Source organism: Lepidochelys kempii, chromosome 6 (genome assembly GCF_965140265.1).
Source record: "Lepidochelys kempii isolate rLepKem1 chromosome 6, rLepKem1.hap2, whole genome shotgun sequence".
NCBI classification, from domain to species: domain Eukaryota; kingdom Metazoa; phylum Chordata; order Testudines; family Cheloniidae; genus Lepidochelys; species Lepidochelys kempii.
This window is the reverse complement of record NC_133261.1, coordinates 69,031,108-69,057,912: the sequence shown is the minus strand read 5'-3', so window position 1 is coordinate 69,057,912 and position 26,805 is coordinate 69,031,108. Positions and strand designations below refer to the sequence as shown.

General features: G+C 47.1%; 1 protein-coding gene across 2 annotated transcripts in view; it reads right to left on the bottom strand.

The window, feature by feature from the left end:
* PAPLN (papilin, proteoglycan like sulfated glycoprotein) overlaps positions 1-26,805 on the bottom strand; it is a 73,752-nt gene that overhangs the window by 28,833 nt on the left and 18,114 nt on the right. Inside the window, exons 3-12 of one of the 2 annotated variants that reach the window (XM_073348537.1) lie at positions 14,026-14,141; positions 10,715-10,775; positions 9,806-9,908; positions 8,753-8,883; positions 8,253-8,376; positions 7,315-7,395; positions 5,673-5,845; positions 4,842-4,965; positions 3,295-3,421; positions 2,135-2,200 (exon numbers count right to left, since the gene is read on the bottom strand). In XM_073348537.1, the coding sequence (XP_073204638.1) occupies positions 2,135-2,200; positions 3,295-3,421; positions 4,842-4,965; positions 5,673-5,845; positions 7,315-7,395; positions 8,253-8,376; positions 8,753-8,883; positions 9,806-9,908; positions 10,715-10,775; positions 14,026-14,141 (1,106 nt within the window). The remainder of the gene's footprint in view (positions 1-2,134; positions 2,201-3,294; positions 3,422-4,841; positions 4,966-5,672; positions 5,846-7,314; positions 7,396-8,252; positions 8,377-8,752; positions 8,884-9,805; positions 9,909-10,714; positions 10,776-14,025; positions 14,142-26,805) is intronic. The other variant, XM_073348538.1, reaches the window with a different exon arrangement.

Here is a 26,805-nt window from a genome sequence, read left to right as displayed (position 1 = left end):
CTCCATTTTAACCAGACTGAGCCCTCAGCCCATCCTCCTCATTAACTCCACTCAGAGTCCCATATACTTACTGAGTAAGAGAAGCGACACAATAGAATCCCGTACAAGAATGACTTCAAGGTCAATGAGCAATTTTCCAATATAACTCTGTGGGTCCTCTCAGCCAAAAAGGAACAGAGCCACTCAAGAGCAGCCCCATCAATTGCTACCTATGCCTGTAGGCCAGTCATAAACAACTCAAAGTCAACTGCAATTACGGCAGTTGATAGATCTAATAATATTAGTGTGGACACCTGATCATTCATTATCCATCAAGTTGTGTTTCTGTACCGTACACAAGTATGCAACCAAACTGACAAGGGCCAAGAAGATCTGAGGCACCTAGATACCATAAGAGCATCTTTTTGCAACCTTTTCAGTTATCTTGCCCAAAAGAGGGAATATTAAAATGGTTAAATAATTGCTCATATTGTTAATGTCAAGCAAAGGTTTCTTTTGTAAAGGGCATATGCAAGTGTCCTTCAAAGCAGATGGCAACTTGTGCTCTACAAAGGAGGCAATGACAATTTCCACCAACAATGGACCTAGTTCTTCCCAAATGACCTTTAGCAAACAGGAGGGACATGGGACTAAATCACAGACTGTGGTTAAAAATTCACCCAACACCTCCAGTACCTCAACGAGTGCCACAGGATGAAATCTGAGCAAAGACGACCTTGTGTTTGTTCCCCACCAGATATAATTCTGTGCTGCCACAAATGCAAATAACTCAGTCTAAATCTGCAAAATAACTAGAAATTCCCTCACAACAGGAATCAGCAGCAAGGCACAGACTGCCCAGGTTAATCAGGCTGCCAACCATTCAAAACAAATTCACTCATCAAGATTTTGCAGATGCTATAGTGGAGTTAAAAAAACAATTTTTCATTTCCCCATAAAGCCACAGAATAATATGCTTAATAAGCAGCAGGTTTGAAACAAACAAAAGAAAGTATTTCTTCATACAACACAGAGTCAACCTGTGGAACTGCTTGCCAGAGGATGTTGTGAAGGCCAAGACTATAACAAGGTTCAAAAAAGAACTAGATAAGTTCATGGAGAATAGGTCCATCAGTGGCTATTAGCCAGGATGGACAGGGATGGCGTCCCAAGTTTCTGTTTGCCAGAAGCTGGGAATGGGTGACAGGGGATGGATCACTTGAGTATTACCTGCTCTGTTCATTCCCTCTGGGGCACCTGGCGTTGGCCACTGTTGGAAGACAGGATACTGGGCTAGATAGACTTTTGGTCTGACCCAGTATGGCCGCTCTTGTGTTAAAAGATCTTTATGATAATTGGCCAAATTCACCCAGAGGCTTTTGCAACTGGTACTCAAGGCATCTTCTGCCTCACTTCTTTCATCACAGGCCATCTGTAAACCGAGGTAACCTGCAAGATTGAAGCCATGAAAGAAGATGTCTAAGGGCCCCCCTATTGACAGTAGAGGGCAACATGGTGGTAAGTCCCACTCAGCCATTAGTAGAGTGGTTTGTTGGGAGGACAATTATTCTCCTTTTTGCTTCCAGTGTTAGGGTGGAGAGCCATATCATTGCAGTAAACACTACATCCAGGCACTTTTGTGCCAGCACTGGAGCACATGCTGTTGGGAGAAGAGTTTTGGAGGAAACTTGAGGTTGCAACAAAGGAAGTTTGGCATTCTAACTAGTTAGTAAAATAATGTGATTCACTGCAGTCCTACCGCATTTCTTTTTCTTTCTATGAGTTTATCATCTTGACAAATTGAGCAAAATCTTCAAAAGCAGCCGCCTTGCCCAAGGGAAATGGCAATGCTTATTTCAGGGTCAGAAACAGAAAGATACAAAGAACTGTCTGTCCCCTCCAATAGTCAAATCAGAAGAGCAAATCACCAGTAGGGCTCACCACTGTCTGAGCAAAGCTCCCCCTTTTCTAGTACCCAGGACCCTCCACCATCATTCGTGGGCAGTGAGAGTCAAAAGCAAAGCACCATCCTAAACCATCACCAAGGATGAAAACACCCAGTGGGGTTCACCAAGCAACTAGATTTTCTAGGTGGGAAGTGGACAGAGAATAGCTGAAGCTCTGCTTTCTATAATCTCTATCTCCTTCTTGTTACCTCTTCATTTGAGAGCTCCAGGCGCCGCTGTGGCTCCACATTCCCGGCAGATAGATGTAAGATATCCTTTATACACAGAACAAAGGTTTTAAAGGACTTTAAGCAATATATAGAATTCTAGAGCTACAGCCGATTGTGTAGGCAGAAATGTTTCCAGGTCTCCAGGTGCCCTCAAAACACAGGGGCTCCATCAGGCCTCACACTAATTCCACTGGATATACAGATAGGTGACACCAGGGTGTCCCAGGGTGATAAAATGGTACATGCTGCGGATTCCCTTGTTGGAGCCATGTGGCAGCTAACTGTAAGTGCAATGGAAGGGGGAGCTTGACAGTCGCATAGGAGGAAGGATTGCAGGGCTCAGCCCTCTCAGAAAGGGCCAGGACCTGGGGAATGCAGCAAGTTAACTCCCTTTGCTCTTACATTTGCAGCTCCAAGTGAAGGGAAGAATGAACACTAAGTGAATCCTTCTCCTTCCCCAACTTTGGCTAGGATAATATCTCCAGCAACTCTACCTAGGCAAAGTGAGAGCCGCTGGTTTTGGACACAGACTCAGGCCATGTAGATCCATTCCTTATGGGCACAGAAATTCATTCCCACATCTTGGGTAAAACATTTCAAAAGTGCCTAAGGCTACATCTACACTACAGCCCGATTGATGCTCTGAGATCGATCCACCGGCAGTCGATTTAGTGGGTCTAGTGAAAACCTGCCAAATTGACAGCAGATCGCTCTCCAGTCTACCCTGTACTCTACCCACAATGAGAAGAGTACAATAAGTCAACAGGAGAGTTTCTCCCGTCGACCCCCGGCAGTGTAGACCTATGTTATTCACGTAGCTGGAGTTTCGTAGCATAGGTCAACTTACTACAGTCGTGTAGACATGGCCTTTAGTAGCCTATATCCCATTTTTTAAAGTGAGCAAGGCACTAAGTCCCGTTGACCACTGTTCTGTCAGTCACAGCTCAGGTATCACCTACCCCTGGGTGGTCTAGAAATGTCTGTTTCCACTGACATGTGAAGTGTATGATTCTTTCATCAGCTCCAGACTGGGGTGGCAGTGGGGGAAGCAGAAGGCAATCAGCATTCTTTTTCCTGGGTCTCAAGATACTTCACAAGGGGCTTGAAGAATCCAGAGAGGTGGAAAGAGAAAGTCTCACCGTTTTGTCTGGGGACAGGCTTGAAGACCACATGTCCGGTTATTGGCTGGCTTTGGTTTGTCCCTGCACATATAGTCTGGATAGGCTTCATTGTCTATGGTGCAGAACATCAGGCGTGACTGGTAACCTAAAGGAGAAAAGAAAATAATATTCTGGTTAAAGTGGCCTATCCATAAAAGGGATTTAAATGCAATCGTTTGGGGAATGGCACATTTCTGAGGTAGTCTGGGGCCCCCACAGCATCTGCATGCTGCAGAGAGAACTGGGCCAGGTGCAACTCCAGGATTCTCTATACAACCTGTTCCCACATAAATGGTCCAGTGGTTAGGGCAGCAGCCTAGGACTTGAGAGACCTACGTTCAATTCCCTGCTGCTCCATGGACTCTCTGTGTCTCAGCTCCCCAACTGTAAAATGTGGATCTTAGTATTACCCTACTCCAGGGGGGTGTTGGGATGATAAATACACAAATGATTGTGAGGTGCTCAAATACTCTGGTGAAAGAGGCTATAGAAGTACCTACCCTAGATAGCGGCTGGGCCCACAGGAAGGGTAAAAGAGATCGAAGAGGAATTTTCCTTTAGCTCAGATGGCTGCGCCCTGTGTTTTGGAAGTTGAAGAACCAGGATTCTAATCCTGGCTCCTGATGGGGTGTGCCCTGCCAGACATAATTTATCTAGCAATTGTGTCTGTTGTCTACAACACATGGACTTGTTACAACAGCGGAGCTGTGGATCAGCCCAACAAGGCTGGGTCTAAGCCAGGATGAAAGTGGATCAGCCCCTGGGAAAAGGGGCAACTCTGCATCCCTATTCCAGGATTATAACAGCAGGGGAGGTGATGTCACCTTCTACAGAGGCATCCTTGAACTCATATTATGGGCAAGAGAGGTAAGTCACTACAATGGCCACCAGCAAAGAAGGTGAGAAAGGGCAAGCAGGAGCTCAGCATACCGTGAAACTGGTTTTCAATGAAAATCCATGAGTGTGTTGATGTGTACATGGTGTGACCACAGGGGAACTCTGGCAGCCTCTCTGCTGGATGGATGCTCCATAGGGAGGCACTAGGGGTGGCAGGCTCAGTCACGTGGGGGTGGGGCAGCAAGGAGATGGGCTTGGTGAGGACATGTTTTGGGTGACTCGAGGGGGCAGAATTATGTGTAAAGGGATGAAGCTAAACCAAAGAAAACGTAGGCTGCCTGTCAGGAAGAAATCCTTGACAGAGAGGAGATCTATCGGTCTGGAAAACTGTCCCCAAGGGAAGCAGTGGGAGCACCATCACTCAGGACATAGAAAACTAGACTGGACAAAGCATTAAAGAACAGAATGTAGGGAACAATCCTGCAGAGAACCCCGGCCTGGCCTCCGATTTACAGACCCTTCATAGCCTACTGCAGCTGCCAATGCTCCTTAATCTCTCTGTGGGACAGCCCTGGGGAAGGGGCTGCTGACAGTTCTTCAGATGGCAGCATGTAGCGTCTTTCCTTTTGGATACTGGCTCTGCATTGGGCACTGTCTGCTGCTGGTGAGGGTGCCCCCAACCCTCTTACCTCCGCCACACTCAGAGCTGCAATCACTCCAGGAGCCATAGCTCCAGCTGTAGCCCGAGCTGTGCCCTTGCAAGGGCAGGTAGTATTCATACTGCACCCCCTGGTTTGGCTCCTGGCTGATGAGCTGCAAAGGAAAGAGAATGAAGTAAGAGCCAGAAAACAAAACAGTATTTTCTCTCTCCTGGCCACTCTTCCTGCCCTTACCTCAGGATCCAAGCAAGGTAAACTCCCCCTACTGCTCCCTACACCCCTCTGTTCATTGGCCATTTATTTTCTGTGCTTTGTTTCCTCCCTAATACATCATAGACTCTAAGGCTTAGAGAACTCTTTCTAGTGAAGAGAGAATGTGCATCTTCCTCAGAGCTGGTTGATTGTGCTGCTCCTCTATTAGGCAGCAGGTAGTATCCTGGGCTGGCCTTACGCACAAGCATAATGAATAGCTACTTGGATGCCCCCATCCTATACCAGATCTTTAATTCATGAGTTTCCCCTATTATCTTCTTTAGCTTCTTGACCAGAAAGAAGAGACAGCTAGTCACTACCAGGTCTCCTCCTACTGCCTCTCTGGCAACAGGATCAGAGCAGACAGTGAGTGGTGTGAACATGGCTTGATAGTTCCCCTTCTTACAGGTGAAGGCCCCACAGATCAAAAGGCTGGCCCTGCTGATATCCCTGCTCACTGGGCTCAGTACAGGTGTATTGCCTCCCCTGAAATCTACTGACATTATCCTGTAGAAACCAAGCACATCATCTCTGCCAAATGTGACGTGCAGCCCAAGACCAACAACCACAGCATGACAATATTAAGAGAGGGTAAACACAGCTGCTTACCTCAGTGACTAAGGGCTCCGTGGTGGGACCCCTGGAGTGAAGCTGCTCAGGGGCCAGGTCCCCCTCCGAGCCTCTATCATAGTGCACAACTGTGCTAGCAATGTGCAGGTCTCGGCTGAAGTCAATCGTCCAGTGCCCATTCAGATAGTATTCCCCCTGCACATTCTTGATGGCTGGACAAAGCCACAGAGCACAAAAGAGGAGGTGGGGGATGAATGATTTGGAAGATCCACTATTCACATGACATGCTGACACCACTTCAACCAGATGCCATATGACATGGCTTTACGCTCTGCTCTAGATCTCACAGGACATCAGCAACTCACAAAGCCCTCGGTTCAGCTACTTGAAACCCAGCTTCCTCACACAAGCACCACAACCTTCCTGAAAGCTGTGAGTAACTGCTGGGATAACCAGTTAGACAGTGGCAACTGGTGCGTGCATCAAACATGGTAACTCATGGGAAATGAATGCCCTCTTGTGTTCAGTACTTTCTGCATTGGAGATAAACATCTGTGCTTCCCTTCGGTGTTTGCTTTCAACAAATGCCAAGTGAAATCAAGTCCCTGCAGGAAATCATTATCCTGTGACAACATTCTAGCCCTACTGATGCTCCCTGCTGTCTTGCTCAGGATGGTTCTAGACTATTCTCAGTGGTAGAAGAGGACAGGACAAGGAGTAATGGTCTCAAGTTGCAGTGGGGGAGGTTTAGGTTGGATATTAGGAAAAACTTTTTCACTAGGAGGGTGGTGAAACACTGGAATGCGTTGCCTAGGGAGGTGGTGGAATCTCCTTCCTTAGAAGTTTTTAAGGTCAGGCTTGACAAAGCCCTGGCTGGGATGATTTAATTGGGGATTGGTCCTGCTTTTGAGCAGGGGGTTGGACTAGATGACCTCCTGAGGTCCCTTCCAACCCTGATATTCTATGATTCTCTCTGCTTTTCTGCACATTGAGCCTTCTTCACTGCATGGTCCAACTCTTTGCCGCAGATTCCATTCCAGCATTGCTGTATTCTCCCTTCCCCACCTGATTATTGCATGTTCTGTTTGCAACATAAACACTTTTGCCTGCCAATGTGGCATAGAACATTTTGACACTGTAATGAAAACCCGGTCATGTTTGTATTGTACAAGAGCATGTCAGGAGTCCATCCATAGAGCATGGGAAAGATAAGGCCTAATGCACAGGGAACTGGACAGCCCAGAAGACGCCTGTGTGCTTGGAGCCCTCCCTAAAGTAGGGGTGGCAGGAGAAGTTTGGATTTGACTTTACCAAGCTTTGTGGCAAACAGACAAACCCAGACCCAAACTTTGCCATGTTTGTCAGACCCTTAGAAGTTCCAGGCGGAAGGTTTAAATAGGGCTTGGTCTTTTTATCCTCATGTATATAGAGTCACAGTAGTGGTGCTGGGCCAAGACCGAGTCCCAGGTCTGACCACCCCTAGTTCTCTAGTGGTGTTCAATATCCAAACCTGGATTTAGAATTGAACTTTGTGCCCAGCTCCTCCCTTTGCAGAGGGCAGGAGCAAGCTTCCGCCCCATATGCCCCTGAACTCCAGTGTGTTTGAAAGTCAGAATAGAATTTTGTGGCTTGAGTCCATCTCTATGGTGTAGTAATAAACTCATTACAATGTCAGTCTTACCCAGGAAGTTCCTGCTGGGCATAACTTCCTTAATGCGGAGGCTTGTGGCTCCCATGGGAATGATGAAGATTTGATTGTAACCTGAAGAAAATGAAGGAAGTTGGTCAAAGGTACTGACAGACAGCGATCGAGGATGTGAGATGGTCGCCCATGTGCACAGGAGCTGTGCCCAGCTGCGCTAGTGACTGCATGGATGAGTTATGAGATAACCGGAAAGAACTCAATCCAGCTGTTGCAGCTTCATTGATTTTAGGATGGCTGCACCCCGATTTGTTTCACCCATGGAGTAGTCCACCCACTTCATGGCTAAAATACATCTGAGAGCAGCATTATCAGAGCATTGCACCCTGAAAACAATACAGTCAGGGGCCTGTTTGGGCTTCCATTATAAACCCTGATTTTCAGAGTTTCCTATCTCGGACATTTCAAAATGCATCAGATTGAAACTCAGCAGACAAAGATTCATCCCAGTTCAATCATTAGGCTGAAGTAGTTCAGAGCCAGCCAATGTGGGAGAACCAGGTTCCAAGTCCTGGTCCCAGTCTCCCACTCCTTTTGGAGGTTCTGCAGACCTTGGGTAACCAGCTCCATTGCAAAGAGCACTTCCAGCAGGCATGCTTTGAGGGACAGTTCAATGGAGCCTGTTACCTCTAGAAGAGTTGTGGCATCCACAAGAGACTAGGAGCTGGGGAAGATACAGGAGGAGTGGAAGAACCTTAGGGCTGCAGTGGGAACTAGGAGGGGACCCCCAGATAAAGATGGTCAGTATGTTTTCTAGCTCTAGCCCACTGTATGGGTGGGCTTGGGTGAGTGTTCTGGTCTAATGGCTCCAGTGAGCAGAGAGAGCAGATAGCTCCATGCAAAGGGTCAGAATGAGGCTAAGCTTCACTCTCTCCTTCTCCCCTGTTCACCCTTCCAGAAAATCCAGACTACTGTACCTTTGGGGAGGTTGAGCACATCAAAAGTGCCCTTCACTTCGTAACAGGCCCTGCCATCCCCTCCACACTGCAGGCACTTGTCTTCCTTCTTGGCAGAATTGAGCATGTTGTCACAGCCGACAGCCTGTCAGAAAACAATGGCATTAATGTGCTTAAATCAAAACCAGGGCGTGGGGTGGGATGAAGAAAGAAAAGGCCAGGGCCAAGACTGATCACTAGGAGGAGGATAAACTAGATAGCTCTGGGGTGCAGTAGAAAGGGGGATGATCAGGAGCTGGTGATTAATTCGCCCTAAGAGTCCACAGAAATGTACGCACATGCTCCCCACACTTCCTTCAGTTCCCCAGAAATCAAATGCATTTGGCGTGTTGTCAGATAACAAGGGCATTGTTTGGGAAGGGCTGGATAGGACAAAGGGAAATGCTAAGAAGACTGACTTACACCCTCTCTCTCTCTCTCTCTCTCTCATAGAAAAGGGATGAGGTGATAGGATGACTTACTTGGCAGACCCCCTCGACACAGACATCCCGTTTGCCTGGCTCACAGGGCGTCCCATCAGCCACTGCTTCCTTGTGCCTGTAGTAGAAGTTCTCTCCCTTGGGAATACAGTTTAACTCGCATTTATTGGGAGCTGGAAGGGAAGAAAACAGCAGGTGTCATATGACATAGTTAGTCCCTTACGAACACACCATGAGCCTGAACCTGAAATGTGGGATTAGGCCCTGAGGAGTGGATTGCTATTAACATTAATGATTGGTTCCTGCAGAATACATTCCCATGTAGTACGAGGCTTTTCAGAGAGACAGAACAAATGTTAACACAGAAGAAAACCAGTAACATATCAACAAGCAAAGAGTGAAATTCTTCAGGTAAGCTTAATAAAACCCAATAACTCAGAGGTGGCTGGGTGAATATGGAAGACAGCAGAGTCCAGTGGTAAGAACAGAGAGCTAGGCCTTCGGATTTCTATTCCTGCCTCTAGACCTGGTTCTCTGAGTGTCCTTGATCAAATCACATGCAGCAAGATTTTTGGCAGCATTCGCTAACGTGAAGAGCTTTGATTTGGGGGGGTCCAATCTAAGATATCTTTTGGCTGATTATCAAAGGTGTTGAATAGCTGCTGGAGCTATAGATTTCTGTGCCTCAAAGGCAGCCCTTGCCAGAGATCTTGTGCAATTGTAACCCACACACCTTCTGGGTGTGGTGTTCTGTCCCATCTAGTGGCACCGAGACCACTGAGAGAGACAGATTAATGAGTTTGCTCTACAGCCTTAGCTAACAGGCAGTTGGCTTTTGGCTCATGCTGTAGAGGCTCATGCATTAAGTTCCAAAGGTCCCCAGTTTAATCCCGCCTGCCGACGACTGGGGTCTGTCGGCGTTACACAATTGTTCTGAAAGATGATCCATTCCAACAGACCCCTCTAGCTGTTCCAGAAGAGGACAATTCTGGACAGACACCTATGCATGTAGGACTCTTTCCAGACAGACCCCCTACTTTCAGGCAAAGCCAAATACCCCCACATCAAATAAGTTTAACACCTTGTATTCGTTACCTCCATAATAAGGCAGCCACTTGTATCTCTTTCCTTGGAATTCTGTCCCATCAAACTCAGCACACTGCTCTGCTCGGAAGTCCCTGGAGCCCTCAGGGCAGCTCTATGGGGGAAGAGAGAACCCAGGTACACAGAGTTCGCACAGGGAGGAGGGAGGTAAAGGAAAGGATCTCACTGGGGTGTGTTCCTCACAGCTTCCCCACAGACTGGCAATGACAAAGTCACTCCTGAATGCAGCTCTGACACTTGACAGCGCATTACGCTGTCTCCAGGTCAGGCCAGCTTCATTCTTATCTTAAAGCAGGTGATTAGGGAACTGCTTCTTCCCAGACAGAAGGTCTTTGGGTGGCTACCAAGCTATAACCATGAACATCAACAGTATGAGTGCTCCCTGATTCCTTTCCATGGCATTGTCCATAATAAACCAGACCCATCTCAGTCACAGGATCAGACCCAGAGCCCTAAACATTTTCTCATATTGTCTTCCTGCTCTCTCTGCTCCCCATAGTCTCTCAAATGCAACCTTGATGCTCCGTATGTGATGGGAATCTTTGAATAGGTTGTGGATAATAGAAAGAATTCTCAGTGTACTGAGCTGACACTGGGGTTTTCAGAAAACTGAGGGTGAGATAACTGTAACTATACTAATCTCTGCATGCTGCAATCACCAGACAGAGTTGGTATGTGCCCAGAATCTATTGCACAAGGGCACGAATTCTAGCCTGGGGCCTAGTCACCTGTGCGCATCCCCAAGCAAACAGTGTCCATCAACAATACTGGCATTGGTGCTCCAGGGGAGGAGAAGAATCCCACTGGCACTGAGTGGGCTCAGCACATGGCTTCTGAAGAAAATTAAGTTCCTCCAGAAGAGAAAGCATCAGGAAGGAGAGAATGTACTGGGCACTGTACCTGAATATTGCACAAGCGATAGTTTCGAGTTGGTCCAATACAGTTAGACCCACCATCTGTCCTGAAAGACAGAGAAACAACATGAAGTAGTTCTGAAGAGATTGTAAATATCATCCCCATTGCTATTTATTAATAATCTCCCAGGTAACACTGTGAATTTATCAGCACCTTGCACACAGCATGCAGCCCTAAGATACATTCCCTGTCCCAAAGAGCTAACAACCTAATAGATCCTATTTCTTTCCTACAAAACTGAACCTGGCATCTTTCAGCGCATTCTGTTGCTGTAATCTTGTTATAGATACAGGTAGTGTATACACTATTTATTGACACAGGGTGGTTTTTATATTTTCTGGGGGGCAAAATTTTCCCCCCACCAATTAGTGGAGACAGTTTCTTTTATTCTTTGTCAGGCTTTTTATTAACACACAGCTCGAAGTCTCTAACAGCACCTGTGTGATACAGCATGTCTACCTGGGGGTGAGTAGGAAGAGTGGGTGGGGTGACTTATGAAGTCAGTGTGTGTGCACACTTCAAACTACCCTGCCATTTACATTCCTGCTGTTATGGGACTCATTAGCTGGAAGAACAGAATGGCCAAAGGGAAGGGAGGTAACTATCTTCCCTTATTCTATACCTGACTCTTCAAAAGGGGAGGGAGAGGGATACAGCTCAATGCCTAACAAGTTCATATCCAGGGAGAAATTGGATTTGAAAAAGCCGTCTGTTGCACCCAGAGGCAGATTAGGGGTTTGTGGGGCCCTGGGACAGAGCAAGTGGGGAACTCTCTCCACCCCCCACCCTGCAGTTCCCCAACCCCACTCCCCAGCGCTCCTGCCAGAGAAATGGGGTCGCGGTGCAGGGGCTTGTCCAGCCCCGTTCCCCTCCCCCCTCCACCTGGCACTCCTGCCGGGGAGCAGGGTCCAGGCATGGGGGCTTCCCCTGGTCCCCGGCAGGAGTGCCAGGCAGGCAGAGCAGGGCAAGCCCCTGTACCCCACTGGCAGGCAGGGGAAGCGGGTCGGGACGTGGGGATGCCCATTTTTCCGGGGGGCCTCCAATTGGCGGGGGACCCTGTGCACGGCTCATTGGCCCAGTGGCTAATCCACCACTGGTTGTACCCCTCCTGCTTCTCTCTCTGTCCATCATCTCAGCACTCATGACACAGCAATGCGGGTCTCCAGGAATGCTGAGTCAGCACAGAGAGAGACAGGCCAAATCATAAGCAAAGGGAAGAGGCATGCTTGGAGATTTTGTTTTTTTTTTAAATATTGCAGAATAATCAGAACTCTTATAAAAAGCCTATTTAAAAAGGAGATTGAGGAGCCAAAGGGAGCAGAAGGGAGGCTGCCTACTTCAGCTTGTGTTCTTTTTGGCTATGTCTACAGAAGGATTTTTAGACCTATCATTATCAATGGGGGCAACTCTACCTGCTCAGGGAGGTTCAGTCATTATTACCATCTATGCCTGCTCAGAGGTGAGATGACACCATGTTAACAATGCCTGAACAATGGCCACCTTATGGCTTCTGCTGGTAGAGCAGCACCTTTTGGGACTCACGGGTCTAAAACAGAGGCACTGGCCAGAAAATAGAAATCCCCTCCTGTGAAAAATGTCACATTTTTTGAGAAAAAATTGTCCCAACATCAAAAATGCAAAATTCTTCATGGGAAGGGATTTCCAGAACAATTCCATTTGGGGAGAGCCGAAGGATTTCATCTAAGAGCAGCTGACTGAGGCTGCCAGAGGCCAAGCGCCCCTGTTCTCCGACTTCCTGGCTCTTAGCCTCCCCACCTCCTCTCTCTGGCAGCCAGGCAGCGGGGAGAAGAGAACCAGGGGGGCTCATCTTCCTTATCAGAGAGACAGCCAGGTATGTGGGGTGTCAGGAAGGCTGAGCACTAGGGAGGTGGAACGCCTGGGCACTCAGCTGCCAACAGCCTGCCTGGAAGGCTCTTGTCAATTTTACTTTCTCCCTGAAGCAGAAAATGAAATTGACAAGAGCCTCTCTGGCAGAGAGTTTGTTTCAATTTTCCTGATGGACAATCAGAATTTTTCTAGAAATCCCTTCCGGGTGAGGGAGAGTTTTTGACTTTTTGTCCCAATTTGGGATGAATTTTTTTTCGAAAATGTGAATTTTTTTTGCAGGAAGCGATTACCCTTTTCTGGCCAGATCAGTTTCACACCCATGATTCCCATTAGGTGCTGCCTCACCAAAGGAAGCTGTCATGTGGACATATCTTAGGCACTGTTAACATCGTGTCATCAAAAATCATTCCAATGGAAAATTTCCCACCAGCTCTTGTCTGAAAAATCTTAGCATAGAAATGGCTTTCAGCCCTCAGGAGAATGATAGGCACAGTGCTGTGCACATTTCCCTCACAGGGCTGCCAGAGTACCATAATCCTGACCAGAATGACATCCTTTTGCCATATCAAACTTGTGCCCCAAACACAACTTTTCTTGTCCAGTTAACCTCAAACTTTCCAACGATGCCATTCTCCTCTAGCATGGGCATTTCAGACTGAAGAGAGCCCTGTTCAGAAAGTTAGAGGAAAATCCCCATCAGGTTTATCATGAAAACTATGTGAAAAGCTTGCTATATAATGGAGTTTTTACTGTGACTCCATTATATATTAGAGTTGGACCCAAACTGTAACCTCAGATAAGAACCCCCGCCCCCAATCCGCCTTGAACGTGGGGCAGTTTGGATTTGTTCCCCTGGATCTGAACCCACCACCATAATTTTAGCTGTGGCTAGGGCTGAAAACTGGAAAAGGCCTATTTTCTGGATCCAGTGGGAACAGCTGGTTTCTCAAGATTTAAGATATTTGGGCTGAAATTTTGACAGAAAAGCAGATGCAATTTTGGCATCACCAAAACCAAATGTTAGCCTTGTTCAGCTTTGAAGCCACACTTCAAACCCTAATAAAAGAAACCTAAGGTCAGCTCCTAGGCTGATGTAAATTAGTGAAGCTCTATTTAGATTAATGGAGCTATGATGATTTACACTTGCTGAGGATCTGGCCCCATTCTGGATCCAAACTCTGCCTCTCAAATTCTTCTTATTTATATACACTATATTCCACTTCATCTAGATGAACTCTTTTGGGGGAGAGCTGCTTATTAGAGATGCCTTCCAGAAAACAGATTTAGCCTTATTTCCATACAGGGAATAAGAGAGATCAAACTTTCTTTGGTAGGCGATTGACAGCTCATTTCACCAAGAGACATTAGAAAGCTACCCTGAGCTACCTGGTGATGCCTCTTATGGGAGGAGAAAGAGTGCAGTAATATAAAAAGAAGAAAGCCCTCACCTTTGTGAGTAGCAGCGCCGTTGCCGAAAGCTGATGCCCCCGCCACAGCTCCGACTGCACTCGCTCCATTCTCCCCAGCCCCCCCAGAAATCAATCTGCCGCTTCGCCTTGCGGGCCTGTGAAAACCAAACAAACATGGTGAGACAGAACAAAAACAGCACAATTGAACTAACTACAGCATGCTATACCAAGCAAAGGTGTTACCATTCCCTCTCCCTAGCTAATGGGTAAGGAGATAGAGGAAAAGGGACAAGACCCAGGAACAAAAAGCCTTAAGTACTAGAAGAAGCATCTAGTGCCCCACCCACACACGGGATCTCAAGCCCGAACATCTAAACTGCCATTTTATGGCCCTGCAGACCAAGTCCTGCGATCTTGAGCCAGCTGATCTGGGCCCGCCATGGCTGTGCCACAAGTCTTTTATTGCAGCATAGACATACAGGCCACCTCTATTCACCTTCAATCCATTCGGCTGCCTCCTAGAAAGGATCCTAGCTCCTTCAGATGTTACCTCTCTTTCTCAACACTCTAGACCAGCGGTTCTCAAACTGTGGGTCGGGACCCCAAAGTGAGTCGCGACCCTGTTTTAATGGGGTTGCCAGGGCTGGCGTTAGACTTGCTGGGGCCTGGGGCTGAAGCCAAAAGTCTGAGCCCCACTGCTCAGAGCTGGAGCCGAAACCTGAGGGCTTCAGCCCTGGGTGGTGGGGCTCAGGTTACAGCCCTCACCCGCCCAGGGCAGATGCCCTCAAGCTTTGGTTTCGCCCTCCCAACCCAGGGGGCAGGGCTCAGGCTTCAACTTTGGCCCCCCGGCCTGGGGTAGAAGAGTTTGGTCTTCAGTCCCCATTCCTAGGGTCGTATAGTAATTTTTGTTGTCAGAAGGGGGTCGTGGTGCAATGAAATTTGAGAAACCCTGCTTTAGACACAAAGCACTACTTCCCAGATTAGACAAAAAGATATGCTGACATAGGCATCACCATCCCAGACAGATCAATGGTGCCATCTACTCCTTTATCCTGTCTCAAGGCCCGATTCTTAAGAGAAAGGCATAAAACACCCACAATGCAGCTGTCTGCAATAAGATTCCAGGGAGAGACATTTTTTCCTGACTATCCTTGCTGTGCGCATCAGCACTGATAGCCCTAATCATTTTTGTATTGTAGATGGTATAACTGAGGTATGGTGTCAAGGGAACCCACAGAGGTACTTTAGACTAAGATAAGATATTGTTACTAAGCACAATGCTACCAGTAAGAGAACATCGCCCCAGAAGGGTATAAAATAATGTAGCTGGGGGAAACCTGGCTCATCACAGTCAGCATGATCTGTACAGAGAAGTATGTGGAACTCGGGAAGGAGGGAGATATTCTGAGAAGGAATAATGATTGCAGGTATGCAAGGAGATTACTTACTATGAGATTAATTGGAAGGAAGAAAGGGGGAAAACAGTGCACCCCATGGAGAGATGGGAGTCCTGGAGCAATAATACATTCTGGATTTCGAATGGTAATTGAAAATAAGGTTTGTAACTAGGGTTGTGTGTCTGTGTCCATAGGGCTCTGTTTGAAAATCCTGTGGTTGAGAGGGGCTAAGCGTGCTGCTTGGCCAGTGAACCAATGTTGCTACCGAGAGGACGATGGAGCTGAGACAGGTATAAAAGGTTGCAACAGGAGTCAGGAGCTGTCTTTACAACCCCTCCATTTCTTTTGCCTTTTAAATGTTATAATTCTATCCAAAAAGCAACTGAGTTTATTTGGCAGGATTTATGAATCCAGGATGCCTTCTGCTAATGGTTACATCACTCTCAAGGGCCCAGAGCCTGGACTGCATCCAAGCTATATTGGGTACTGCTCAGGAAAGGAGGGGTGAAAAGGTGACGGTGTCTTTGGGAATATATCCAGAGCTTCCCTAAACATTCCTTGGTACTTTAAATATGAACACATATAATAGTCAAATCTTAGACTATTTACAGCCTTGCAGAAAAGAGCAGCAAAAGGCTATTAACCCCCTGTGTGTTAACTGCCACTGCAACACCTGTGCAATGAAGGCATGTGTGTTCTTGATAAAGCTGGCATTCCCCTGCACCCAGACATCTTCTTCCAGTCGCACTCTGGGAATGGTCTCCTGCTGAAGAACAAGCTGTTGCAGGCTGGCATCTCAGCATGATGACATCACTCATTGTGATTTTATGTTGTAACAGAATAGCTGTTGGGTTGGGTCGGATCAGGCTGATCCTAAGACAGTTGTTTCAGATCTCCAGTACAACTGTTGACCCAGCCATAGCTTGACCCGGCCCTTGTAAACTATCAAATTAGTCCTTCCCCAGAAAACTGGGTGTGTAAATTCCCCCTTGTCTCCTGGAGATGGCTTTTTTTATTTTCTACCTATATTTCCCTGTTCGTATACGAGTCCTTGGTGCAACACCCGTAGCTGTCTCTCCTCCTCTTTCCCTCCTGTACAGAATATTTCTCCCTTTGCTGATACAACTGTCACAGGAATCATCCCACTATATTCCTGTAACTGTTACCAAATCACACTCATGATTGTCTTGCTGCAGCATCCCCTTGAGTTCTTCCTACCTATTTCCTGTGATGCCCTAGCATTTGTAAGGATGCACTGGAAGAAGTCGTTCCTTCTCCTTGCACTTTGCTGTCCTGTTTGCGTCATACAAGCTATTTACAACCCTCTTCAACCTCTTCCACTACAAGTCTACAATCCAAATCCCTTGAGATGAATCCCTTGGTGCTGACCATCTCTCTCTTCCCAGCTACAGCATGCCTGACTCAGTGAAACTGCTCTCTCTGCATTACAGGCACTTCCACGCACTTTTCCCCTTCTAGTCAATATCTCCCTGGCCAGACCACCCATTGCTGGTGCATAGGGTCCAAAGCTGATCTCTTATTCACCAGTCTGTCTCACTCATTCGTGCATTTCCCCTCCATCAGAAATAACCTGCTGGATGTCTGTCTCTCCTTCCCACCTCGCCACTTTAGGAATGGTCCCATCTGTGGAGTTTAGGGCCTCTCAATCTTTTAAATGATCCTCCAGACCCCTAATCCTGTCCTCTGAACTGGTATCAGTCTGTATACTCCTTCTCTCTCCTCCTACCTCCTCTGCCGTATACACGGATGAATAAAACATGCTACAGTTCTGTTGCTCTGCAGTGTTTCTCCTCTCTACCAGCTGGCTGATTCAGAAGCAGCATTAATTCACTCTGGAAACAAAGGAGCTTTCAGTCAGCAGAAAGAGGAAGAAAACATCTAGATCAAATCCTGACGCAAGGCAGCTGAGAATCAGATAACTGGGACGGGGGTAGAAAGGCAGCAGCTGCCCTCAAGCCCTCCCTTAGCACATGGCCCTGTGCGATAAATATTCAGGCTTTTCTGCTATAAGTGTATTATTGTTCTTTCTTCTCTGTACACAAATGGACATCCCCAGGGGCGCTTTACATTAAGGTTTATGGGCCTGCAGAGCCCAGGAGCAACCACCGACTCAACACTACTTCGTTTAGCCACAGCGCAAAAAGGATATCTCAGCAAAAGAGCCCTTGCTGAGCAGTACAGCGACAGGGGAGTCACCCATTCTGAGCTCACTGTTCTCATACACTCAAAACAATACACTGGGCTTGTTTTGTGTGCATGTGTACAGACTTGCGTAAATATAGAGACATTTTATAGGTCTGTGTATTTATGACAAATACGAAATCTATTATTATAGGATCCTTATAATGAGCTGTTTCTAGATGCCATTATCCAGTTTTTGTCCCAACAGCCTTCCTTTGCTCTGCTCAGCCTCTGGTATGCTTTCATCTATTGTCAGCCACGATGACTAAACCCCTGTCCCTGCTGGACCCTCGAGCAGAATCCACAAAGTTCATTATTAGTGTACCACCCAGCTCCATTTTCCTGCCTTCAGCAACACACATCCACAGAGTTCTCTAATTTGCAATGGGTGTGCCTAGGAGAGCATGTTTTAACATGCCAGAGAAAGCAATACAGGGTACAGAACTGCCCTGTCTGATACATAAAGGCATCAGAAATACAAGCCCTGGTTAGCTCTCCTTGTTGGGCAGCTGTCCATTGGGTTAAAGCAGTAGAATGACCTATGCCCCCTTGCCAACTGTCTCCTCTGCTTGGACGTCTTGTACTCCAAGGACATGGAGGATTTTAAAGAGTCAGATTACTCAGGAGAATGGGATATTGGGGTGACATGCTCTCCGTGGTCTGTGGCAGAGTAAATGGGCTGCTGTGCTCCAGAGCCAGCACTAGGCATAAGCAGACTAAGCAATTGCTTTAGGGCCCTGAGCAGCTCAAGGGGCCACCTATTAGATTTTTATTATGTTTTAGTGCGGGGGAGGGGAGGCAAAATATTCCTGTTTATGGCCCCTAATGGGCTAGCACCCCCACTGCTGTGCTCTGAACCAAGTGGATCTTTTAAAGGTCATTTCTAAGTTTAGTGTAACATTTGTAACTCCTAGGTTAGGGTGTTGCTGGCCTGATTTGTGTCATCTTCTGCTTATAAAGACAACTGTGTCTAGAGTAACCAGTTAGCAGTGTAAAAGGGATGCCTCCAGCTCGCGTGAGGATTGGTACTCACCCTGCCTCTGAGAGCAATTCCAATACACACAGTGCTCTAAGGAGCCCATGAACCAATCAGGATACAAACAGAATTTATAGAACAAGGTACTGTGGGGAGGAGGTATGAAACCCAACGGGGACGGGTAGAGAATGTTGGCAGTACCTGTGTGGTGTTGACCTTTTGGAGATTTCTCAGCTGCTCAGGGAGACGAGAGACAGATAAGTAGATAAGTAAAGAGAGATTTACTTACTCTGTGTATTTCAGACAGATAAGGTGGGTGAGGTAATATCTTTTATTGAACCAACTCCTGCTGGTAGGAGAGGAAAGCTTTCGAGCCACACATAGAACTCTTCTCTGAAAACTTCACAGAAAGCTTGTCTCTCTCACCAACAGAAATTGGTTCAGTAAAAGAGATTACCTCACCCACCTTGTCTCTCTAATGTCCTGGGAGTGACATGGCTACAACTACACTACGGATTGCAAACAGAGACAGCACTGGTAGGTATCAGGCATAAAATTCCTGTTGGAGACACAGCGATTTTATAATTATAGCATCACTTTATGGCTAAGGAGGAACTTACATTCTTAGGTCTTATTTTTTAGCATTTAGGGTCCAATCCATGTCACTTGAAAGGTTTTCATTGGCTTCAAAGAGCTTTGATTCAGACCCTTGAGAAGTTTCCCAAAGAACTGCACTGGGCGCTGTATTTAATCAGCCCTGTTCTCCACTAAGTTGGCAACTTTATATTGTGAGCTGCTGTTCAAAACTCCTTGGAAATTCCTCAGAAAAAATCTGTTACTTGAGCCACAGTTAGCATGTCTGGGGCTTACTGAACCCAATAATCCAATTGTTAGACTCTAAGTTGATCTGGTACAAACCTTGCTTATTTGGGTGCACAAGCTTATTTCCAAAAAAAGAGATGATGAAAAGTGCCTTCCCACTGGAGGATTAGCTACAAGAGTCTGCACAATGTTACCTGCTGGAAGAGAAGGTATGGCTATCCACTTCAGTGATAAAAGATTAAAGTGGACTTGGTTCCCTATGTCTCATTGTCAAGTCACGTAGAACATTTGTAGCATAAAACTACGATCACACCCAGAGACTGCATAGGTCATTTCTCATATCCAGTTTGATCTTACAGTACTTTGTATTTCAAAGGGTATGTCTACACTACGGAATAAGGTCGAATTTATAGAAGTCGGTTTTTTAGAAATCAGTTTTATATATTCAAGTGTGTGTGTCCCCACAGAGAATGCTCTAATGCATTAAGTGCATTAACTCGGCGGAGTGCTTCCATAGTACCGAGGCTAGAGTTGACTTCCGGAGCGTTGCACTGTGGATAGCTATCCCACAGTTCCCGCAGTCTCCGCTGCCCATTGGAATTCTGGGTTGAGATCCCAATGCCTGATGGGGCTAAAACATTGTCGCGGGTGGTTCTGGGTACATATCGTCAGGCCCCCCTTCCCTCCCTCCCTCCGTGAAAGCAAGGGCAGACAATCGTTTTGCGCCTTTTTTCCTGAGTTACCTGTGCAGACGCCATACCACGGCAAGCATGGAGCCCGCTCAGGTCACCGTATGTCTCCTGGGTGCTGGCAGACGCGGTACGGCATTGCTACACAGTAGCAGCAACCCATTGCCTTCTGGCAGCAGACGGTGCAGTACGACTGGTAGCTGTTCTTGTCGTGTCCGAGGTGCTTCTGGCCACGTCGGCTGGGAGCGCCTGGGCAGACATGGGCACAGGGACTAAATTTGGAGTGACTTGACCAGGTCATTCTCTTTAGTCCTGCAGTCAGTCCTACTGAACCGTCTTATGGTGAGCAGGCAGGCGATACGGATTGCTAGCAGTCCTATTGCATCATCTTCTGCCGGGCAGGCAAGAGATGAGGATGGCTAGCAGTCCTACTGCACCATCTTCTGCCGAGCAGCCATGAGATGTGGATGGCATGCAGTCCTTCTGCACCGTCTGCTGCCAGGCAAAGATGTAAAAGACAGATGGAGTGGATCAAAACAAGAAATAGACCAGATTTGTTTTGTACTCATTTGCCTCCTCCCCCATCTAGGGGACTCATTCCTCTAGGTCACACTGCAGTCACTCATAGAGAAGGTGCAGCGAGGTAAATCTAGCCATGTATCAGAGGCCAGGCTAACCTCCTTGTTCCAATAAGAACAATAACTAACCATTTCTTATTGGAACCCTCCGTGAAGTCCTGCCTGAAATACTCCTTGATGTAAAGACACCCCCTTTGTTGATTTTAGCTCCCTGAAGCCAACCCTGTAAGCCGTGTCGTCAGTCGCCCCTCCCTCCGTCAGAGCAACGGCAGACAATCGTTCCGTGCCTTTTTTCTGTGCGGACGCCATACCAAGGCAAGCATGGAGGCCACTCAGCTCACTTTGGCAATTAGGAGCACATTAAACACCACACGCATTATCCAGCAGTATATGCAGCACCAGAACCTGGCAAAGCGATACCGGGCGAGGAGGCGACATCAGCGCAGTCACGTGAGTGATCAGGACATGGACACAGATTTCTCTGAAAGCATGGGCCCTGCCAATGCATGCATCATGGTGCTAATGGGGCAGGTTCATGCTGTGGAACGCCGATTCTGGGCTCGGGAAACAAGCACAGATTGGTGGGACCGCGTAGTGTTGCAGGTCTGGGACAATTCCCAGTGGCTGCGAAACTTTCGCATGCGTAAGGGCACTTTCATGGAACTTTGTGACTTGCTTTCCCCTGCCCTGAGGCGCATGAATACCAAGATGAGAGCAGCCCTCACAGTTGAGAAGTGAGTGGCGATAGCCCTGTGGAAGCTTGCAACGCCAGACAGCTACCGGTCAGTTGGGAATCAATTTGGAGTGGGCAAATCTACCGTTGGGGCTGCTGTGATGCAAGTAGCCCACGCAATCAAAGATCTGCTGATATCAAGGGTAACGACCCTGGGAAATGTGCAGGTCATAGTGGATGGCTTTGCTGCAATGGGATTCCCTAACTGTGGTGGGGCCATAGACGGAACCCATATCCCTATCTTGGCACCGGAGCACCAAGCCGCTGAGTACATAAACTGCAAGGGGTACTTTTCAATAGTGCTGCAAGCTCTGGTGGATCACAAGGGACGTTTCACCAACATCAACGTGGGATGGCCAGGAAAGGTACATGACGCTCGCATCTTCAGGAACTCTGGTCTGTTTCAAAAGCTGCAGGAAGGGACTTTATTCCCAGACCAGAAAATAACTGTTGGGGATGTTGAAATGCCTATATGTATCCTTAGGGACCCAGCCTACCCCTTAATGCCATGGCTCATGAAGCCGTACACAGGCAGCCTGGACAGTAGTCAGGAGCTGTTCAACTACAGGCTGAGCAAGTGCAGAATGGTGGTAGAATGTGCATTTGGACATTTAAAGGCGCGCTGGCGCAGTTTACTGACTCGCTTATACCTCAGCGAAACCAATATTCCCATTGTTATTACTGCTTGCTCCACAATATCTGTGAGAGTAAGGGGGAGACGTTTATGGCAGGGTGGGAGGTTGAGGCAAATCGCCTGGCTGCTGGTTACGCGCGGCCAGACACCAGGGCGGTTAGAAGAGCACAGGAGGGTGCGGTACGCATCAGAGAAGCTTTGAAAACCAGTTTCATGACTGGCCTGGCTACGGTGTGAAAGTTCTGTTTGTTTCTCCTTGATGAAACCCCCCGCCCCTTGGTTCACTCTACTTCCCTGTAAGCTAACCACCCTCCCCTCCTCCCTTCAATCACCGCTTGCAGAGGCAATAAAATCATTGTTGCTTCACATTCATGCATTCTTTATTCATTTATCACACAAATAGGGGGATGACTACCAAGGTAGCCCAGGAGGGGTGGTGGAGGAGGGAAGGAAAATGCCACAAAGCACTTTAAAAGTTTACAACTTTAAAATTTATTGAATGACAGCCTTCTTTTTTTTGGGCAATCCTCTGTGGCGGAGTGGCTGGTTGGCCAGTGGCCCCCCCACCGCGTTCTTGGGCGTCTGGGTGTGGAGGCTATGGAACTTGGGGAGGAGGGCGGTTGGTTACACAGGGGCTGTAGTGGCAGTCTGTACTCCAGCTGCCTTTGCTGCAGCTCAACCATACACTGGAGCATACTGGTTTGGTCCTCCAGCAGCCTCAGCATTGAATCCTGCCTCCTCTCATCATGCTGCCGCCACATTTGAGCTTCAGCCCTGTCTTCAGCCCGCCACTTACTCTCTTCAGCCTGCCACCTTTCCTCCCGGTCATTTTGTGCTTTCCTGCACTCTGACATTATTTGCCTCCACGCATTCGTCTGTGCTCTGTCAGTGTGGGAGGACAGCATGAGCTCAGAGAACATTTCATCGCGAGTGCGTTTTTTTTTTCTTTCTAAGCTTCACTATCCTCTGGGAAAGAGAAGATCTTGTGATCATTGAAACACATGCAGCTGGTGGAGAAAAAAAAAGGGACAGCGGTATTTAAAAAGACACGTTTTATAAAACAGTGGCTACACTCTTTCAGGGTAAACCTTGCTGTTAACATTACATACATAGCACATGTGCTTTCGTTACAAGGTCGCATTTTGCCTCACCCCACCGCGTGGCTACCCCCTCAACCCTCCCCCCTCCCTGTGGCTAACAGCGGGGAACATTTCTGTTTAGCCACAGGCAAACAGCCCAGCAGGAATGGGCTCCTCTGAGTGTCCCCTGAAGAAAAGCACTCTATTTCAACCAGGTGACCATGAATTATATCTCACTCTCCTGAGGATAACACAGAGAGATAAAGAACGGATGTTGTTTGAACGCCAGCAAACATACATTGCAATGCTTTGTTGTACAATGATTCCCAAGTACGTGTTACTGGCCTGGAGTGGTAAAGTGTCCTACCATGAAGGACGCAATAAGGCTTTTTTTTTTTTTGCAAAGGCTTTGGGAGTACATCCAGGAGAACCTCGAATGCCAGGGCAAAGTAATCCTTTCACATGCTTGCTTTTAAACCATGTATAGTATTTTAAGAGGTACACTCACCGGAGGTCCCTTCTCCTCCTGCTGGGTCCAGAAGGCAGCCTTGGGTGGGTTCGGGGGGTACTGGCTCCAGGTCTAGGGTGAGAAACAGTTCCTGGCTGTCGGGAAAACCGGTTTCTCCACTTGCTTGCTGTGAGCTATCTACAACCTCATCATCATCATCATCATCTTCTTCGTCCCCAAAACCTGCTTCCGTATTGCCTCCATCTCCATTGAAGGAGTCAAACAACACGACTGGGGTAGTGGTGGCTGAACCCCCTAAAATGGCATGCAGCTCATCATAGAAGCGGCATGTTTGGGGCTCTGACCCAGAGCGGCTGTTCGCCTCTCTGGTTTTCTGGTAGGCTTGCCTCAGTTCCTTCAGTTTCATGCGGCACTGCTTTGGGTCCTTGTTATGGCCTCTGTCCTTCATGCCCTGGGAGATTTTGACAAAGGTTTTGGCATTTCAAAAACTGGAACGGAGTTCTGATAGCACGGATTCCTCTCCCCATACAGCGATCAGATCCCGTACCTCCTGTTCGGTCCATGCTGGAGCTCTTTTGCGATTCTGGGACTCCATCATGGTCACCTGTGCTGATGAGCTCTGCATGGTCACCTGCAGCTTGCCACGCTGGCCAAACAGGAAATGAGATTCAAAAGTTCGCGGTTCTTTTCCTGTCTACCTGGCCAGTCCATCTGAGTTGAGAGTGCTGTCCATAGCGGTCACAATGGAGCACTCTGGGATAGCTCCCGGAGGCCAATACCGTCGAATTGTGTCCACAGTACCCCAAGTTCGAGCCGGCAAGGCCGATTTAAGCGCTAATCCACTTGTCAGGGGTGGAGTAAGGAAATCGATTTTAAGAGCCCTTTAAGTCGAAATAAAGGGCTTCATCGTGTGGACGGGTGCAGGTTTACATCGATTTAAAGCTGCTAAATTCGACCTAAAGTCCTAGTGTAGATCAGGGCTTAGATAACTTTCCATGCTTTTATTTGCTAAGTCTGTTTAATGGCATCAAGTTTATCTTTGTATTGATGTACACTTGAAGTCTAATCAAGGGCAAATGTTTCCATTTGGCCATTGTTGAGAAATGTGATTGTGGGGTTGGGGGAAACAGTTATTTCAACACACACAAAAATGTTCTCATTCTGCAGGTTGATCTCAGTTTGTTTCATAATGGATTCACTGTGACAGTCCACTCTTGCCGTGCATGGAGTCCTCAGCAAGGAATGTGACTTTGCTGTGTTTGCATAATAAGTTGCTGAGAAACAAAGAAGTCATCAATGAGAAAAAATGGTGTTAATGGTCTTGGACAAGGTCTTCCTCCACATGTGGAAAAATCCTAGCGTCTGTGGTGTATTATGATCATCTAAGTAATAATAATCTGTATGTCACTTTCCTGAGTGACTGAAGGCCCAATCCTTCAAGGTGCTGATCCCTCAACTCCCATCGACTTGAAGGGGAGTTGATGGTGCTCAGCGTCTCACAGGCCTATCCTGTAGAAACATGACAAGTGCAGTTATCTGGATATTGATATCTGGGCAGATGGATTGATTTGGGATATACAACTCATTTTAGGCTATTGGTGTAACAAAGCAAATCAGAAATAAATGGATGTTCTATATAAAAGAAAAACCCTCAACACAGAGTACTGCAGGAAGCTGGTGCTGCAGGCAGGAAGTGAAGAAACAGATTGACAGAGCCAGACGGGTACCCAGAAGTCACCTACTACAGGACAGGCCCAACAAAGAAAGTAACAGAACCTCCACAAGACGTCAACTACAGCCCCCTACTAAAACCTCTCCAGCGCATCATCAAGGATCTGCAACCTATCCTGAAGGATGATCCCTCACTCTCACAGACCTTGGGAGACAGGCCAGTCCTCGCTTACAGACAGCCCCCCCAACCTGAAGCAAATACTCACCAGCAACTACACACCACACAACAAAAACACTAACTCAGGAACCTATCCCTGCAACAAACCCCGGTGCCAACTCTGTCTGCATATCTATTCAAGGGACACCATCATAGAACCTAACCACATCAGCCACACCATCAGGGGCTCGTTCACCTGCACATCTACCAATGTGATAAATGCCATCATGTGCCAGCAATGCCCCTCTGCCATGTACATTGGCCAAACCGGACAGTCTCTACGCAAAAAAATAAATGGACACAAATCTGACATCAAGAATTATAACATTCAAAAACCAGTAGGAAAACACTTCCATCGCCCTGGACACTCAATAACAGACTTAAAAGTGGCAATTCTTCAACAACAAAATTTCAAAAACAGACTCCAACGAGAAACTGCAGAACTGGAATTAATTTGCAAATTGGACACCATCGTATTAGGCCTGAATAAAGACCAAGTGGATGGGTCACTACAAAAACTAATTTTCCCCCTGCTGATACTCACACCTTCTTGTCAACTATTTGAAATGGGCCACCTTGATTACATTGAACTCATTACCATGACAAAAGTGATTTTCCTCCCTTCTTGTCAACTGTTGAGAATAGCCCACTTCCACCTTAATTTAATTGGCTCGCTAACACCCCTCCTCACATTTGGTAAGTTAACTCCCATCTTTTCGTATGGTGTGTATTTATACCTCTCTACTGTATTTTCCACTTCATGCATCTGATGAAAGCTTATGCCCACAAAAGCTTATGCCCAAATAAATTTGTTAGTCTCTAAGGTGCCACAAGAACTCCTCGTTGTTTTTGATGATACAGACTAACATGGCTACCACTCTGAAACCTAGTGCTGCCTGCCTGTATGTATTTCAGACAACAGCTAAATCTCTGCTCATTCTGGCCATGAGTCTCAGACACTCTGCTGAGGCTGGACCCAGGCAATCATTTCCAGTAATTCTGTCTTAACTCCTTATTATTCTTGCCTCGGAGACACAACATGTTTGTAAAGAGCTTTAAAGGAAAAAAGTGCTAAGTATCATTATTATGAATAATATAAAAGTCATCAAGGAAATGCACTCAAACAAAACAGGAACAACTAAAACAAGGTAGAGTGAACAAGGTGGTGGCAGCAGGAGAGGAAACACTAAATGGTATAGAAGTAGTGAGCACCAGATTAAAGAACATCACATTAACCTATGCACGTAGGTGTAAATCTAGAGATACCAGTGGAAGGTAGGAGTCTCCAGATTAATATACACTGGGCAGGATTTTCAGCCAGACTTCAAAACAGCCTCCTGTTGCAATTCAGA